This window comes from Helobdella robusta (assembly GCF_000326865.2).
Source record: "Helobdella robusta unplaced genomic scaffold HELROscaffold_1, whole genome shotgun sequence".
NCBI classification, from domain to species: Eukaryota; Metazoa; Annelida; class Clitellata; order Rhynchobdellida; family Glossiphoniidae; genus Helobdella; species Helobdella robusta.
Window position 1 is genome coordinate 10606153 of NW_008703570.1, and position 15697 is coordinate 10621849.

Here is a 15697-nt window from a genome sequence, read left to right on the forward strand (position 1 = left end):
TTACCTAAATGAGGCAACCTGCAAATTGAGCAAGTATTTCATGTAGTTGACGACGGACATAGAGTTTCGAAGGTCTCTCAGAACTTTACTTCTGTGCCTATCTCCTCCAGGGAATCCCTCATTTACACTGGGTACCGATGTTATTCGGTTGATGGTATGATTGCTGCTGCTGTTGTTGATGTTGCTCTCGGATGAGAACGACGAAGATGTAAGGAGTTCTGCAGTCATTGATAAGAATGAACAATCACTGTTGATGATAACTCGGTAAATGATTTAAATAACGGTCAAATTAGGAATTTTAGAACAGAAACAACCATTATACAGGCACATTGTAATTATTGTGTTGAGATGATCCGTGGGGCCAAAAAGTAGCTTCCACGGATCGGTGTTGAATTTAAAAGACACGATGCGAACAACCACCTAACGAATTGCAGAAGAACTACGTATACGCACTGACACACACATACACGTTACATATTTTATTCAGAATATTATTATTTCCTTTAAGCGCGGCTGAAATGAGGACACTGCCACACATGGTACAAACAAATATTCAAACAGTATAGGTGTTTGATCACGCATGAATAACTGATTTTACATAAATAAGTGAAAGGAAATAGGAAAAGTTTTTTGTTGTCCAGTCTATGAGCTTTGGGTAATCTGTTCTAATACTGATTCAGAAAGCAACAAGTGAAGCCCTTGGTCAGTGGCAAGCTCCAAAAGAATATTTCAACTCTAGTAGTCAAATTTAAAATTTGTTGATAAAAACTAAAAAGTAAAAACTAAAAAAAACACTCACTGTGGTACCAATTTGTAGATGTCTTTCCAGTTTGAACCAGAGTGTGTTGTTCCTCTTGGTTATGTTTGCTGCTGCTGTGGTTGTTACTGTTGCTGTTGTTGTGGTTGTTATTGCTGTTATTGTTGCTGCTAATGATCATTCTTTCATTCAAATGATTTCCTGAATTTTTAATGTTATCCAAACTCTTTTCATACATCATGCACCTCTTCCGGTTGTTTAGCAGAGATAATGAACTCTGCATCTGCTGTGTGTGAGTAAGTGTGTAAATGTGGTGTGTGTGTGTGAGTTTTGTTAGTGTGATAATAAATGATTTTGAATGATATTGTTAGATATCCAAGCAAAATGATGTAAAATCTGAAAACTTCAATCAACCACTCTTTGATGGAATAATCCTATATACATTAAAGAGTTAAAATTTCATTTAATCAACTGATCAAGAATTAAATTTTAAGAAACAAATTTTAAAAATGTATAAAATAAAAAATGCAACAAACGTTATGGAGGTTGGAAGGTGCAATGTGAACATTTTCATTAGCTAGAATACTTTAAAAATTAAATAAATTTAATCATTTAAACAGATTAAATAAGAAATAATAAACCAACAATAATAACACAAAAACTAAATTAAATAAACAAACAAACAAACAAACAATAAACTAACAAAAGTAACACAAAAATTAAAAACTCAAAACAAAACAAAGTAAAGTAGATAATAAAAATCATTTACCCCTTGTCATCGCTGAAGAGATTTTGATGTAAAAATATGTTTTGGGGTTTGGCAACATGGAAGAACCCACTGTAAAAGCGTGTGTGTGTACATGTGTGAGTGTGTGTGTTGTGTGTACATGTGTGTGTGTGTGAGTATAAATGTGTGTGTGGTGATTATTTTATATTAATGTAAGTAAACTAATAAAGTCACAAAACACTAAATAATTTCATTGATATATTAATGAACCTTATTTTAAAAAATATTTAAGATTTGAATGCGCTAAAGTGAGGTTGAACAAAAAAAACAAATTTTCTTGTTTTGAAACAACAACACACGTTTAGACGACATTTTCCCCGAGATCGGGGGTTGCCGTTTGGCTACCTATGATGAAACCGAAATACCCCTCGACGCCATTCCATCATAAGTAATTTATTTGGCTAATTTTTACGCAGGACGCCCTTCCTTACGCAACCACAGTTATAAGCGGTGGGCCTAGCCTTTGATGATCCAACATCACTCACAAGGCAGTGAGGGTCAGTTTAATGCCATAACCAGGACATTCATAACCAGGACATTCATAACCAGGACATTTGAAACAATTTGAATAAAATTACCATGACGAGAAAACCAGTAACCAAAATTATAAAATCATTGAAAAAACTTTCATAAAAAAAATTGAAGGATAGCAAAGGCTGTCAAATGTTACTATGACATTAACAAGATAAAACTAAAAAGAATAAGAAAAATAATAAGAAAAAAAATCTACACACTGGTACTTAGACCATGTAACTTCAGTCGGAAATATTCTCACCCAACCCCCTCTCCTCGAATGTTCTTCTCTTACTTTTCTCAGTAAATGAATTTCCTCGTTCGTGAACAGGTTGCTGTTTGTGCTGTTGTTACAAGTGCTGTTGTTGTTGTTTTTGTTGTTGTTATTGTTGCTCAGAGTATCATTGCTGTTGTTGTTGTTTTTGAGTGGAGATACGTGAGAGTTGTTGTTGTTGCTGTTGTTGTGGTTGATGTTATCGTTGCTGTCATCGGTTGGTTTGTAATTTTTGCTGCTGTTGATGATTTTATTGTTATTGTTGTTGACGAGGTTGTTGTTCAGTTGTTTTATTAAATTGTTGGAAGAGCATGCTGTCAACAATCGTCTCTGATAAAAGATTATTATCATATAATTATTCATAATTATTTTTGACCTTCTTTTTGACAGACTAGAAAAAAAACAATAAATTAAAAAGGACCTATAAGCAAGAACGAAAATAACTAATTTATAATTTAAATATTTAACAAACCAAATGAACAAATCAAAAAAAATAAAATGCAAAAGAAGAGAGAAGAAAAAAAAAACCTTTTGATAATAAGTCAAACGTTTTCTCCACCACAAAAACCTCTGTTCCATGAAGCAAATAAAATAATATAAAATTATAAATCGAAAAACTTAGTAAAAACGAAAATAAGAAATACTCCTAAAAACAAAAGCCATTAACAAAAGATTATTCAAGTGTGTTTTAATAAAAATATCAGAATAAATAATACTTAACAAACAAAGAATCTGAAAGCTGGATAAATTTTTAAAGCAAAATCAAATAAAAATAAACAATAAATTAGAAGATGTAATGACTAAAAGCAGTAGCAACAATGAATAATAAACTAATATTAACATCAAAAACAATATAAATAATAATAAAAGAATTAATTCCTTCCAAAAACCTGATTTTTAATGGCATAAGCGTTCTTAACTAGATTTGTAGCTTTTCTCAGCATTGGGTCTTGACACTCCAAACCTTTGAGAGAGAAAAAAACTATTTAATTTTATTTATTTAAAAAATTTACGTAAATGAAAAAAGTGTCTGACAAATTCAAACTTTTCAGTAAAAACAATTTTTTGAGGTAAAAACCTATCGTCATCAAGCATCTTAATACCAAAGATACTTTATATCATTCCTCATTGATAGTATTTCAAAATATCACCACTACCATCAAAATTACCCTTTTAAGAATCCTTATTTTCATCAAAAACGACGCCAAAAATCTGACCAGGTCTATATATAATTCACAGCTTATAAAGTCATTAATTTCCAAACCAAGGAGGAAAAAATATACAGCAGTAAAAATTTCAATTTAAAAGTTATAAGTGATAAAATTAAAATAAAAACTTTAAATGAATTATATATTGATTCAAGGTTACGAACCAACTAAGCTTAGCAGATCTGATATCATGTTCGACTTAATCTTCAAATCAAGTGGAGCGTCACTGAAATTAATCGAGTATAATTTATACCGTCAATCAATGAATCAGTCAATTGACAAGAGAATAAGAATTAACCAAGCCAATGAAGGAGATAAGTTAACTTCCAGGACCCACGGTTTCATCTTCTCATCAATTAAAATATCAAACCCAAACAACTCTGACGTGAAATTATGAATTAATTTAAAAATCAAAACCACAAAAAGAAACCTAGTAGCGTAAAGTTTAAACTCTGTTGGAACCTACCGAAGCAATTTCCTCTGTGAGGGACAAACGCTTTACAGGCAGCTGAGATTGCAAACTCTCCAGAAATCATTGTTTTTATGATCACATCTTCTATCGACATCATCAGAGCTAATGTTTCAGTTTATATAAATATATTATACATTTGAGTTTAGATAATAATTAAAACATTAATGGAGCGCTGATAATGTTAACATCATTAAGAGTGGGGCTATTGATATATCAGCTTTGATATTGATATATCAGCTCTGATAATGATATGTCAACTTCGATACAGATATATCAGCTTTGACATTGATATATCATCTTTGATCATCGAGTTAGCTTAGTCGGTAGAAGCGCTATCTCTAGCGCTGCTATTACACGATGGCACGGTTAGAATAATGTCCTGTTCAAAAACTGAAAGATCACCATACACATGATGCGGTCGGTGCTTGCTCGTGCCTATATAATGTGTGTGGGGTTAAAGTGAAGGATAGGAGGAGTAGTACAGAGCTGATGTCGATGATGGGGCTGAATGAGGACATTGTGACATTGGTAAGGAGATCGAGATTGCGGTGGTATGGACATGTGTTAAGAAGGGATGAAAGGGTCGGGATTAGGCGAGCGTTGGAGTTCGAGGTTGAAGGAGTGGTAGGAAGGGGTCGTCCGCGATTGGGATGGAGAGAGCAGGTGGAGAAGGACAGGGTGAAAGCGGGGTTGCGTGATACTGAGGCGAGTGACAGATGTGGATGGCGTCGAGGGGTATTTCGGTTTCAACATAGGTAGCCAAACGGCAACCCCCGATCTCGGGGAAAATGTCGTCTAAACGTGTGTTGTTGTTGTTGTATGTGCGGCAGGTTAAGAGGAAAGCCTGCAACCTTTTGACAGGAATGTTTAATGATAAGGATAGAACAGCATGTAAGAAGCAGCTCCACGTTTGACAGGGCTGCAGTATTCAGAATAAAAAAAGATTAACAATAACAGTGGTAGTAATATTAATATAGGAGGCTACTAATAAAAACAGCAGCAGCAACAAACCAGTAGTATCGTAATGGTTCTCCCTGAGAAACCTTAGAAGACCACTGAGTGACCACTTGCTACCTCGGTCCTCAACACTGGCATCATTGTTACTGCGAAACATCACATTATTAACGTTGAAAGTGGAAGGATTGCAGTGAATTAAACAGCAAATTACAAAAAATCACAGAGAATAAACATTGTTAACAAATAAATCAAATATGGAGAAGCCCAAACATTCAGTTGAAATAGAAATATATTTAACAATTAGTAACTGTAAATTAACAATCAAAAAATAATAAACATTTAAACACTTCTTATGATATAGAATCAATAACAATAAGAATAACAATAATCATAACCAACAACCACAACAAAATAACAACAACAGCTCCTTCATCCTTACCTAACATAAGCAGAGCTATGCTTGTTAATGCTATAATTTGTAAGATGCATGCAGGAATCCCCCATGAACTTTGAACTCTTATTGAATTGGACAGTAGCAAACCTGGTAAGCCCCTCCTTGTACAGGTAGATTATCAGGGGGTCAAATGAGGTCACCAAGACGTAAAGTCGAAGGTCAAACTTGTAACCTTAATAGAAAGGATTTAATTATGTACTATCTCTTAGTTTTATCATTTTTTTGTAACAATATAACGATGATAATTATGATTAACGCTAAAATAATTTTTGCTGTTTTTAAATATTGGTCTCACAGTACCATGTAATTATAAAAAATAGTGTTGAAAATATACATTCCATAAAATAATTCATTTTAGATGCGCTAAAATTATTAAAACAAAAATAATAACGAAAATACAAACCATTGATGAGAAGAGGATTGTCAATGTATCTACAGACAACAACATTATCATCAACCAATGCTTTCTCAGGCTATGTAATAATATTCAAGATGATAATAGTATGTTGGTGTTGTATTACTTAATAATAATTAATTAGTTAATTATTTAATGTTTATAAATGATGATGAAAATGTGATATTCGTCACCATCACGCACATACAAAGTCACTCACAGAATTAGTGAGGAAGATACCGCGTCCTCTTGACAATGACGTCGGCTTAACGATCCACAAGCACTTTTCTTTGTTGGAATGAACTGTACAGGTGACGCAAGCAACAACGTAACAGCAGCAATGCAAATTAATAAACAGTACAGACAGGCAGGCAGATAAACAAACGAAACTTTACAAACTTGAGCGGTTTAATTAAAAATTAATGAACGATACAAGAAAACCATAAGGTATGAATGAATGCTAACACAAGAATGCCTTGTACTCTCTTGGAAGAACAAATGTTTGTGGAACAAAATTAAAATGCTTGAATCCCTGCAGAGATTTAAGTTCATAATTGAGCAATACACTTAACAATACAATTACATTCAAGCATCACTAAGTATTGTTAAAATTTCAGAGAAGTAATCATACGAATGATGAATAATTACTTTATTTTGTTGCATCATTTCAATATTCTTATACAGCCTATCCTTCCTTGTTATTTCATAAGACCTTGAAACAATTTTTTTTAAGTAAAATTCAACATGGGGCTTAATAAAGAACTGTATCACTATTATAAAAAAAATGTGATAAGCGTCAATGTTGCAAGACACATATACACAGACACACACAAATATTCCTTTACAGAAATACATTGTTTTACAATTATTCTATAAAACATCAGAAACTAAAACAGGTATACAAAAATCACAATAAACCCAAAAATATTTCATAGAATTTTTTCAAAAACTTGTTTTTGAAATGATACAAGAAAGAAATTAAAGAAGGGATATAAAATGAGATGATAAAAGCACTATATACCTAGGAAAGTGGTTGACTTTTTGAAACTTGAGCATGGAGCTAAGAAAGTATGGTTTGACATGGGAACCAGTCCAGATGATGTTGTAGTTGACACTGCTGGCCTCACACTCCTTGAAACCATGGCAAGTTAATAGAGTCCTCACTAATTTGCAATCACCTTTTGGTTGCTTGAAAGACATGTGATATTTATCTGGAAACAATTTTTTTTTAATTTTAAACAATTAAATTTAAAAAAAAAGTACTTTAATATACAACGCTTCTCATTTAAATCTTTAAAATACAGAAATTAATAAAATACTAGGCTGATAGATTGACCAGATGGTTTGAAAAAGTTCAAAAAAACAAAATTTAAATATCTTAATATATCAAAAACAATTTTAAAGATTATTATATTATAAAAAATATATAACTATAGGAGCCTGTTGTTGAAGTCATTAATAAATTGTCATGATTATGGTGATTAAGTTTTTAACATAAATAATAGCTAATCTGATAAATAATCAAAACCAAAATTGATAGTGCAAAATCAAACACAAATTTTAAATAAAATGTAAATACTAACTGGCTATAGATTTGTGTTCAGTGAAATTACAACCAAGAGCATCTGCCTTGAATAAAAAAATTGGAACTTTCTTCGACCGACCAGACCAAAATATTGCAGGGCTCGATGACTTTGATCTTAAATTTTTAAAGAACACATTAATTAACGATAGATAAAAACAAAACTCAGCCCAAATCTCAAGATGTTAAAAATAAAGTGACCTACTTTTTATTCAGATCAGCCACTCCATCATCTAGTGAATAAACTTCAGCATCTTCATCTTCATCCTCGTCTTCAATGGAGGCTATGCTGTTATAATCTAAGTCATCATCTGACAATGATGATGTCATTTCACAATCAGATCTCCCCATTCCAAATTTTGGTGAAATTAACAATTAATAATAAAGCTTTGGTTTGTTTGTTGTTAATGCTTGTTCACTGTTGTTTTGTTGAGAAGAGCCTTCCACTAATCTAATGGTAAATCTAAATTTCACTGAAAAATAAAAATTAATAATTAAAAATACAAAGCTTTAAAATTTTAGATCTTTTAAAATTAAATAAAAAAAGTAAAAATCTAATCAAATTTAACTAAAATTTAGTCACTAAATGTGAATTATTCAATTAAATTAATTAGAATTAAAAATTAATTTTTTCGGCAAATAAAATAAATAAATAAACTTCTCATTGCAAAAGCAACCATTTTTAACCTTTTCAGCATACAATTATAATGACTGATAGTCCATGATTTCGTCAGATTTCAGCAGAATTTAATTTCTAATTGAAAACAATTTATTCATTGTATTGACGAGTATATATGTTGTATTGTATGTACATGTATGATGTTGTTTGCGTCTTGGTCGCTAGGTAGCAAAGCTAGCATGCACGCCGTTTTTACAACATTCATTAAAATTTAAAATCAGTTCAACACGAATCAAAAATGAGATTCAAAAAGCTAAAATCAATCAAAAAAAATTTAAGAAAAATAAAAAACCAAAAGTCCCTAATCGCACTCTGAATTAAAAAACTCACGCCGCTAGCTTTTGTTTCTTGAAAAACTAAAAGTAGCGAGGAAGAGAAACCATGGATAGGATATAATATCCATAAAAAAAACCATGGACATATAAATGACAACTTTTGTGTCGCTTAATTTTGTCCATTATTATTAATTTATATCGCGTCCTATGAATAGCTTCAGGGACGCTTTAATGAACAATGACTTTTAATCGTTTCCTAAAAAGTTTGATGGTTTGTTGTTGACGAATAATGGCGGCAAACCATTCCATATGGAAAAAGAGCTGTACGTAAAACATTTGTTGACAACTGATGAATTGCTGACAGGTTGATGCAGCTGAGTATATGAAGACGAACGAATTTGACGAATTGATGAACGACGCGATATAAGTTGATGAAGATATGATGGCTGAGATGTATTAAGTAATGAGGACTGCGAGTTTAAATATAATGCGTTGACGTCCTGGTAACCAATGTAGTTGAATGAGTGAATCTGTGCTGGAAAATAAATTACTAATATTAAAAACAACTTTTGCAACTCTATTTTAAGCTTTTTGAAGTAAAGTTAAAAGGTAGGAAGAAAGACCGTAGAGAAGAGAATTAAAATAATCTAAACGTGATAGTACGAGAAATCGATCCAGTGCAGAAGCAAATTCACGAATATGACGAATTGTATTTTATTATTTGTTTTCCGTTAGACGATCTGCATGACCCTTCCAACTTTTTTCGTGGAATATCTGTCTTCGTTGACGCTATCCATCCACAGTTAGATCAAGATAAGTAACAGCAAACACTTTACAAAACTATCCAACAAAATGCTTCCAACAAAACCACGCGCCGTCCAGTCATCACACATCTCCATTAATTTTCAGTTTCACAAACTTCAAGTCATCACATATCCTATGTAACCCCACGAATCTTATGACGTTATTACATACCCCATTAAATTTATTCCACGGAATTCTCAGATTCTTATAAAGTTATCACATATCTTAGTTAAAAAATATCACACTAGATTCTACAAATCTTATAAAATTATCATATATCCATTGAATTCCATGAATATTATGTTTTGCTGTTGACCACATTATTCATTTCAGTCGCTCGTTAGGGCTCATTAGTCTCCTGTTTTTGTACAGTATACTTGCGCCGGTTGAATCTTTATCATTAGGAAAACTCAACACAATAAAGCATTGCACTTTCTCAATGAAAATTACATTGCACATTGACGTTGGAGAAAAAAAGAGCACAAAAGACTGTCACCAACGTGTAATCAGTTCTGCATTTTGACAGAGCTGCATTACATAGACTAAAAATAATTAATCCGCAACTAACTACAAGCAAGACAAAATTGATTTGGTGTTTTTGTATTAAAAAATTCAAATAAAACATTATAAAAACTTTGCAAATGAGAGAGGTACATATATATATATTTACAAAAATCAAAAATGCAAAGGTTTTAAGAATTATAAAGCTACATTCAATTCTGATATACAAATATTTACAGATTTAATTTTAATAAACATATCATAGCTAACAGGTTTATCAAATGTTTGTTTTAACAATTTTTTAATTTTTTTATAATAGCTATTTTTTCGTCCTGCTAAGACATAGTACACACAACATTTTAAAACCTCCAATTCATTAGGTTGAGTTCGACGCTTATGTACAATATCATTTGAAAGTACAAAATGATATTGTGGCCACCAATCTACCCTGTATAACCAACAAGTCTGGATGGTGTTCACGAAACTTTTGTACATTAGTTTTGTCTTGTCATTGATGAGATTCTTGACAAGCAAATCTGTGAGAAGAAACCATGCTTTTTCATCATCCTTGCAAGTAGCAAAATCAAGATAATTGAAGAGAAGGTCTGCCTTATATAAGCTGGAATCTTCTGTGTCAACATCTGAGAGTACCAAATTTAGCACCAGTGGATCTGATGGAACTAATTCACACACTCTTTTCAAAGCATCTGATGAATTCTTTGATGGAAAAACATCTACATGTTTTTTATAAAAATAATATAAAAACTTACAGCTGTTAGGATTATTAGGCTGTTTGTTTGAATAATTTTTAAGGATTGTTTCGGCTGCTAAAATGTAATCTTTGTCATTTAGTATTATAGCCTGATGTTCTAATATTTCTACATGCTTGTCAATGAAGCAGTCCCACACACCATCATGCCATTTGCAGTTTTCAAACGAGAGAAGAGCCTTCTTGGCTTGGTTGTTCAGCATTTGAACAAAATCAGATTTTTCTTCCTCTTCCATGCTGGACATTGCTGGTTCCATGCTGAATTTGTCTATTTCAAGTCTTGTTAACAACCATTTAACATATAAAGATAAGCCAACATTGAAAACACTTAGTAACAAATTTTGCTTTTCATTAGCCGATGCTGGTGGGCCAACAGATCTTCCACCAATTTTAAATTTTTGAGTGAGTGAAAAAGCAGCATCTGAAAATATAAGGGACCCAAAATTTTCTACATTTATACCCTCAGGAAACTGACCAGCTAGTTTGAACAGAAAGCAGTCGAGATTGATTTCTTTGAACTTTATGCCTCGAGCAGGTTTTTCATGCATAAGTGATATAAAGTTTTCTACTATTTCTGAACCAATACCCTCTAACTGGTAAAGAATTTCTAAGCCAACTCTAAACATTGTGTAGTGATCATCATAGGACGGGGTCAATGAGATTGCCTTCATAGTTTCCAGTGCATCTTTCCATCTTTGACTTAGTAGGCATTCTCTCAAAAGAATAAACAACTCGTCACTTTCTTTCAACGAGTCACTTTTCCATAATTGAAAGCCACCATCGAAACCTTTGTCTGCGCTATGTTTGAACCATTCTGATAGCCATTGGTACGTTTTGACGCCTTCTTCTCTTCCTTCGAAATCTTTTTCTACAGTTGAAAGTAACATGCATAGAATGTTTCTATACGCATTTATTTTTTCGTCATCCATCAATCAGCAAACTTCTTTCAAAATACAAACCGAAGTAAAATTTTTAACGGTATTTTCGACACGTGGTCACGAACGAAATTTATTATTTACAGCCCGTATATTATCGTTAACGCCGAAACATAGAATAAAAAAGATTGTCAAAACTTCAATTGACCAATGACACTACAATTATTCTATATATCACATATAAAAATATATAGAATATAACATAAATGTTAAATGTAAATGTTATATTCTATATATGTGCTATATATATATATATATATTTTTATTATTAAGAGAAAACTTAATATAGCGTTCGTTATAGCAGTTTTCACAAACGCTATCAAATTATAACTAATATTAAAACCAAAATAGCAAGAATGAAAAGAATTGAATGAACTATAATTAAAAAAGATATGTCTTTAATTGTCTTTTAAATTCTGCAATGTTCATTCCAGGCATTCTGAGGGCTGACGGCAAGCCGTTCCATATGACAGGGCCTGACACAGCAAAATCACGCGATCCAATCTTTAGCTGTCCATGAGGAATTACAAGAATGTTCGAATTGTCAGACCTCAGACGCACACCAGATGCGGTCGACGTTTTTTATTTCAGTTTATCTGATAAATATTTTGGAGCCATGAGGAATTACAAGAATTACAAGATAGAGATTTTAAAAACAATTCTTTTATTTATGTGCAACCAATGCAAATCACTCAGGATCGGTGTGGCATGATCATACCATCGACATCCAGCCACAATCCAGGCAGTACGGTTTTGTATCGATTGCAGAATTTTGATGGATCTAGCCGGGAGTCCATAAAATAAACTATTGCAATAATCGACACGTGAGTGCACCAACGCATGCGCCATACATAATGACAGTTACCTTTTTTATTGTTCAATTTGTGTAACATAATGACAGAAAATTCTGAATAAACCAAACTTCTCTTATTCAACGCTAAATAATCAAAACTATCAATACTACTACAAACTACTTGAATTTTTGTGCAAACAGGTATGCTCAGTTAATAAAAGTTTTGCTGGTGCATGTATCCTGTTGCTTGTTCATCAACATGTTCAATGCAAACACACACAGACAGATAGACACACCAACATGAACATGTTCTAAGTAAACACACACCATACAGCAAAGATAAATGTTAGAAATCACCCACATGTACACACACACACACACACACACACACACACACACACACACACACACACACACACACACACGCACACACGCACACACGCATACACGCACACATTAATTTCAGTTTTGCGACACTGTTCATGCAATCCAGTTAAATCTTTAACATAAAAAAAACGTGTTTGTAAACAAAATCTGAGTCTATAAGCTAACGAGAAAGAATGTTTCTGCCCACTATTATCTTTTCCTTCCATTTCCAAATTCTCCTGCTTGTTCTTTCACTTATTATTATTATAACAAGGTTATTTGTAATTTTATTATTGTCGTAGTCATTGCAGTTGTTGTTATTAATGCATTACCTGAATTCAGTGAGGGTGCTTGAAATCGTCGCAAATAGAATTAACAGGCTTACACGTGTACGTGTACGTGCATACACACGAGCAGAGCCGAGCCGAGATGAGAGGAGAGGGGAATATACACGTAACGTACAAACATACGTATGTAAGCTTTACCTGCCATCTATTTATACTCCGCCATTCCGTTTTATGCTTTTCAACGTATACACGATGGGAATTTCGTTTAAAATAAGTGCACAACAAATCGGCGTGTACAACAGATCGGCGTGTACAACAGATCGGTGTGTACAACAAATCGGCGTGTACAACAAATCGGCGTGCACAACATTCAAAGCATAAAAACTATTTAAGTGCAGAATAAATGAATCTAGATTAAAATGATGATTATGATGGTGAAGATGAGTGATGATGATTATAAGATAGACAGGAATTCATTGTAACATTTTGATGTTGAACCGCTTGTACGTTTGAGATATACAAAATATTCATGTGTCCATGATTAATTAATTAAACGAGTGAACCCATAATAATGACGGCAACGACGACAACGAAGTTGATTTTTGTAGTGGTCAGCGAATAAAGCCGGTCAGTAAATTTCTGGTTGAACTTATGAATCCTGTATTAGAGGGAGTGCGTGCGTGTATACACGTGTGCATGTGCGTATGAACGTACGTGTTTATATATGTGTGTACCTACGTGTTCAGCACAATGTTCAATATGTGGAAAGTCAACGCATAAATCATTTTGCTGTGTTATTATAAGCATTAAGTATTTCAGACCGTTCTCTTATTTATCGGTTTTAAATATTCAGCATCATCAACATAGATAGCAAGCAACCAGAGTTGTTACTTTATCAAAGTATCGGTATTGCGTTGATAGAATCGCGCTCGCTGATACTTTTTGGCATCAGTATCATTGGTATCTTTTTATTACAAGTAACGTAACGGTTATCGCCGATACATTGAAGAGCTCTCGATATTCGATACCGATACTTTTCACTGAAATTGAAGCGCTGCACTTCATAATTTTGGTTAAACTGTTTAATATTATTGTTCATTGTTCAACTATGGAGGGAGCCCTGTAAAAGCGAACAGTGCGCGCACGTTGTTTCGCCGAGGTTCTTCATATAATTTTTTTTATAAATATTAATTATTATTATTATTATATAATTGCTATTATTATATTCATCATTGTTATGCTTTTATTGTAAGTTTGTTTCATTTCAGAATTATAAAACGCTGTTATTATTGTCACATTGTACGTTGTAATCATCGTCATTGGAATTTTTCGGGGATCATTAAATTAAGGTGTAATTTTCCGTGCAATTTGATCCGCGTCTTAATTATGGTGATGATTGTGACGACGACGACTTCGAAGATAACGTTAATGATGACGACGACGATGATAATGACAATAAGGATGATGACGATGATGGTAACGATGATGATAAGTAATAAGAAAATGATGACGAAGAAGGATATAAAGACGATTTTAAACACAAATTTAATGACAATGATGGCTATGGAGCTAATGATCATCATAATGATAATGATATCAATGATGATAGTTATAGTAATGTTATTGAAGATAGTTATGATGATAGAGGTGGTATTGATAATGATGATGGCTCCGTGAGAATGATAACGATGCTGATAACGATGGTGATCGCTAAATAGCGTGTGCTTCGTAGCATATGAAATTAACAGTCTAGAACGCACCGATACATTGTGCATTTTTATATTTTTTTATACCCCCATCACTTTCTGCCCCCCTTCATCATGCATTCCTACTTTTGTTCTATTCAATTTTAATAACATCACGCACGCACACACAAACCCTCACACACACACACACACACACACACACACACACACACTCACAAACCAACACACACAAACACGTGTAAACACACACCACACTGTGGCAAACGTACACTGTGGCAAACATACACATAGAAACAAAAACCACACAAACACACACACATATACACACGCGCGTGCATACATACACATAAACACAAAACACACAGTGGCAGTAATATTAATATAATAACATTAATATCAACAACAATGACAAAAATTAAAGATACAACAATTACAGCAAAAACAACAAAATTTTTAACAACACGAATAACATCAACTTTAGTAATAACAACATCAATAGCACCAAAATTTTATTGCAGTGTTTTATTGTCATGATATAGTTTCAGCATGTTTACATTAGTTTTTTCCATAATGCGTCAGCATATTTATTTAACGTACCGAGTTGATGGTTTAAAATTGATGTGATGATGTGTTTGCTATTGTTTTTGTGGTTGTTGTTATTATTGTTGTTGTTGTATTGTTGTTGTTGTTGTTGTTGAAGTTTTTGTTAATGTTCCGATTGTTGATGATGAATTTGTCGTTGATGTTGCATTCTGTTATGATAACTGTTAATGAAATTATCATTTATATGACAATTATTTATCAATTAATTTATTTTATTATTATTATTATTATTATTGTTGTTGTTGTTGTTGTTGTTGTTAACTTTTTTCCCCCTCCTCTTCTTCTTTTTATTGTTATTATATTATTTTTATTTATTTTTTCCATTTAAAGTTCATGTCATTGATAGCATTCCATTTCAAGTCTTTTTTCAAATCAGTTTGTGGTAAGAAAGATAATAAATAAATAGAATAAAAAAGAACGGTACAAAATGAATGAACGAATGAATGAACAAATGAATATATGAATATATGAATGAACGAACGAACAAACGAAGAACGAACGAACGAATGAATGAAAAATAAAAAAAAAGGTAAATAAAATGAAACAAATGAAACAAAATGGATGAATGGAAAGAGAGGAAA

The 15697-nt window shown here is 32.6% G+C and overlaps 2 protein-coding genes across 2 annotated transcripts; both read right to left on the reverse strand.

Moving 5' to 3' along the window:
* Window positions 1-3695: 3695 nt before the first annotated feature.
* Window positions 3696-7526, reverse strand: HELRODRAFT_63814 (hypothetical protein; the record flags this gene model as incomplete). Its single annotated transcript, XM_009011393.1, has 11 exons — window positions 3696-3765; window positions 3838-3919; window positions 4006-4113; window positions 5023-5114; window positions 5408-5594; window positions 5826-5895; window positions 6037-6119; window positions 6282-6348; window positions 6465-6528; window positions 6838-7027; window positions 7400-7526. Coding segments are annotated over 11 exons (1140 nt in total), but the record flags the coding sequence as incomplete, so codon positions are not given.
* A 1954-nt stretch (window positions 7527-9480) lies between these two features.
* HELRODRAFT_188039 (hypothetical protein) lies at window positions 9481-11355 on the reverse strand (the record flags this gene model as incomplete). Its single annotated transcript, XM_009011394.1, has 2 exons — window positions 9481-9645; window positions 10024-11355. 2 exons carry the CDS (start codon window positions 11353-11355, stop codon window positions 9481-9483), a joined length of 1497 nt encoding a protein of 498 aa, XP_009009642.1.
* Window positions 11356-15697: the final 4342 nt, after the last annotated feature.